The sequence below is a fragment of the Myotis davidii genome, unplaced genomic scaffold, assembly GCF_000327345.1.
Source record: "Myotis davidii unplaced genomic scaffold, ASM32734v1 scaffold11320, whole genome shotgun sequence".
Classification (NCBI taxonomy): domain Eukaryota; kingdom Metazoa; phylum Chordata; class Mammalia; order Chiroptera; family Vespertilionidae; genus Myotis; species Myotis davidii.
The window spans coordinates 1-1,226 of record NW_006291897.1 but is presented as its reverse complement, the minus strand read 5'-3'; the positions used below and the strand labels follow the sequence as shown (position 1 = coordinate 1,226).

Below are 1,226 nucleotides of genomic sequence, written 5' to 3'. Positions count from 1 at the left end.
GTGGCCGGGGGGTCACTGGGGGCCGACCACTCAGAGGAGAGCTTGTATCCACCGTAGCATCTGTACCGGCCTCCGTGGGAGCTGCGCACAGTGTCCAGGGGGAAGTGGGCCTGAGTGAGCCGAGCCTGAGGCTTCAGGACATGGTTCTGGGTGAGGTCCCGTCCCCCCTCCTTGTGCAGAGCGAATCTGTCATAGCCGACATCAGAGCGACACTGGAGGGTCAGGCTCTGTCCAGAGGCCACGATGGGGCCCTGCTGGCTCAGGAGGGAGGGCTTCTCAGACTCACCTGCAGAGACCAGACATGAATAACAGGGGCTGCTCCTCCCATAATCCCCTTCTCCTGACCTGGTCCCTGGGTCTCACTGACTCTCTCTTGTATCTGATCCATGGGTCCCTGTGCTCCCCTCACCATCTCAGATGGGGTTCCCCTCCCAGCAAAGATGTCAATAATGTATCTGGTGCCTAAATCCATGGATGGTACAATAATGAAACTCACCTGGGACCAGGAGCTCCAGGGAGTCACTAAATAGTGAGCATATCTGGGGGCTGTATCTGGAACAGCCATAACATCTGAATGTCCACCCGTGGCTGGCAGTCACAGGGCCCACAGAGAACAAGGCCTGGGACTGACCACTGGGCTGTGGCTGTGAGTCCAGGGTCCAGGAGAGCCTGTGATCTCCTTCCTTAATCAGAAGGAACCTGCCAAATCTCTCCCTTGAGCCACACTGGAGGGTCACGTTCCCTCCTGAGGTCACGACAGGGCTGGGCAGGGCTGAGAGGCTGGGTTTGCTGTAGGCTCCTAGGAGAGGAGGGGGCAGCGTGTTAAATGGGGCTCACATCTCCCTCATGGCCCCCAGGGCTGGGCTGTGAGAGGGAGACACCCTGAGAGCAGACCCCCTTCCTGAGGGCACAACCTGAGGTTGGGACCCCTGAGTGTCCTCTCACCTGTCACCACCACCTCCAGGGGGTCACTGCGCTCTGACCAGCCAGCAGGGCTGCGATAGTAACAGCGATATATCCCTGCATCACGCTCTGTCATGTGTGAGATGGTGAACTTGGCCTTGTCCCCAGGCTCCAGTGGCTTCTGTAGTTTCCCTGGTGCTGGGCTTCCCTCTTTCTCCAGATGGTACTCCTCAGCCCCTGGGATCCCCTGACACCAGATGGTCACGGGGCTCCCTTGCGGGATCACAGCACCTGGCTCAGCCCAGAAGGTGGGTTTGGGGAGG

General features: G+C 59.4%; 1 protein-coding gene across 1 annotated transcript; it reads right to left on the bottom strand.

The window, feature by feature from the left end:
- Positions 1 to 5: 5 nt before the first annotated feature.
- Positions 6 to 1,222, bottom strand: LOC102768919 (leukocyte immunoglobulin-like receptor subfamily A member 6; the record flags this gene model as incomplete). Its single annotated transcript, XM_006765274.2, has 3 exons — positions 6 to 286; positions 497 to 799; positions 946 to 1,222. Coding segments are annotated over 3 exons (861 nt in total), but the record flags the coding sequence as incomplete, so codon positions are not given.
- Between the last annotated feature and the right edge of the window lie 4 nt (positions 1,223 to 1,226).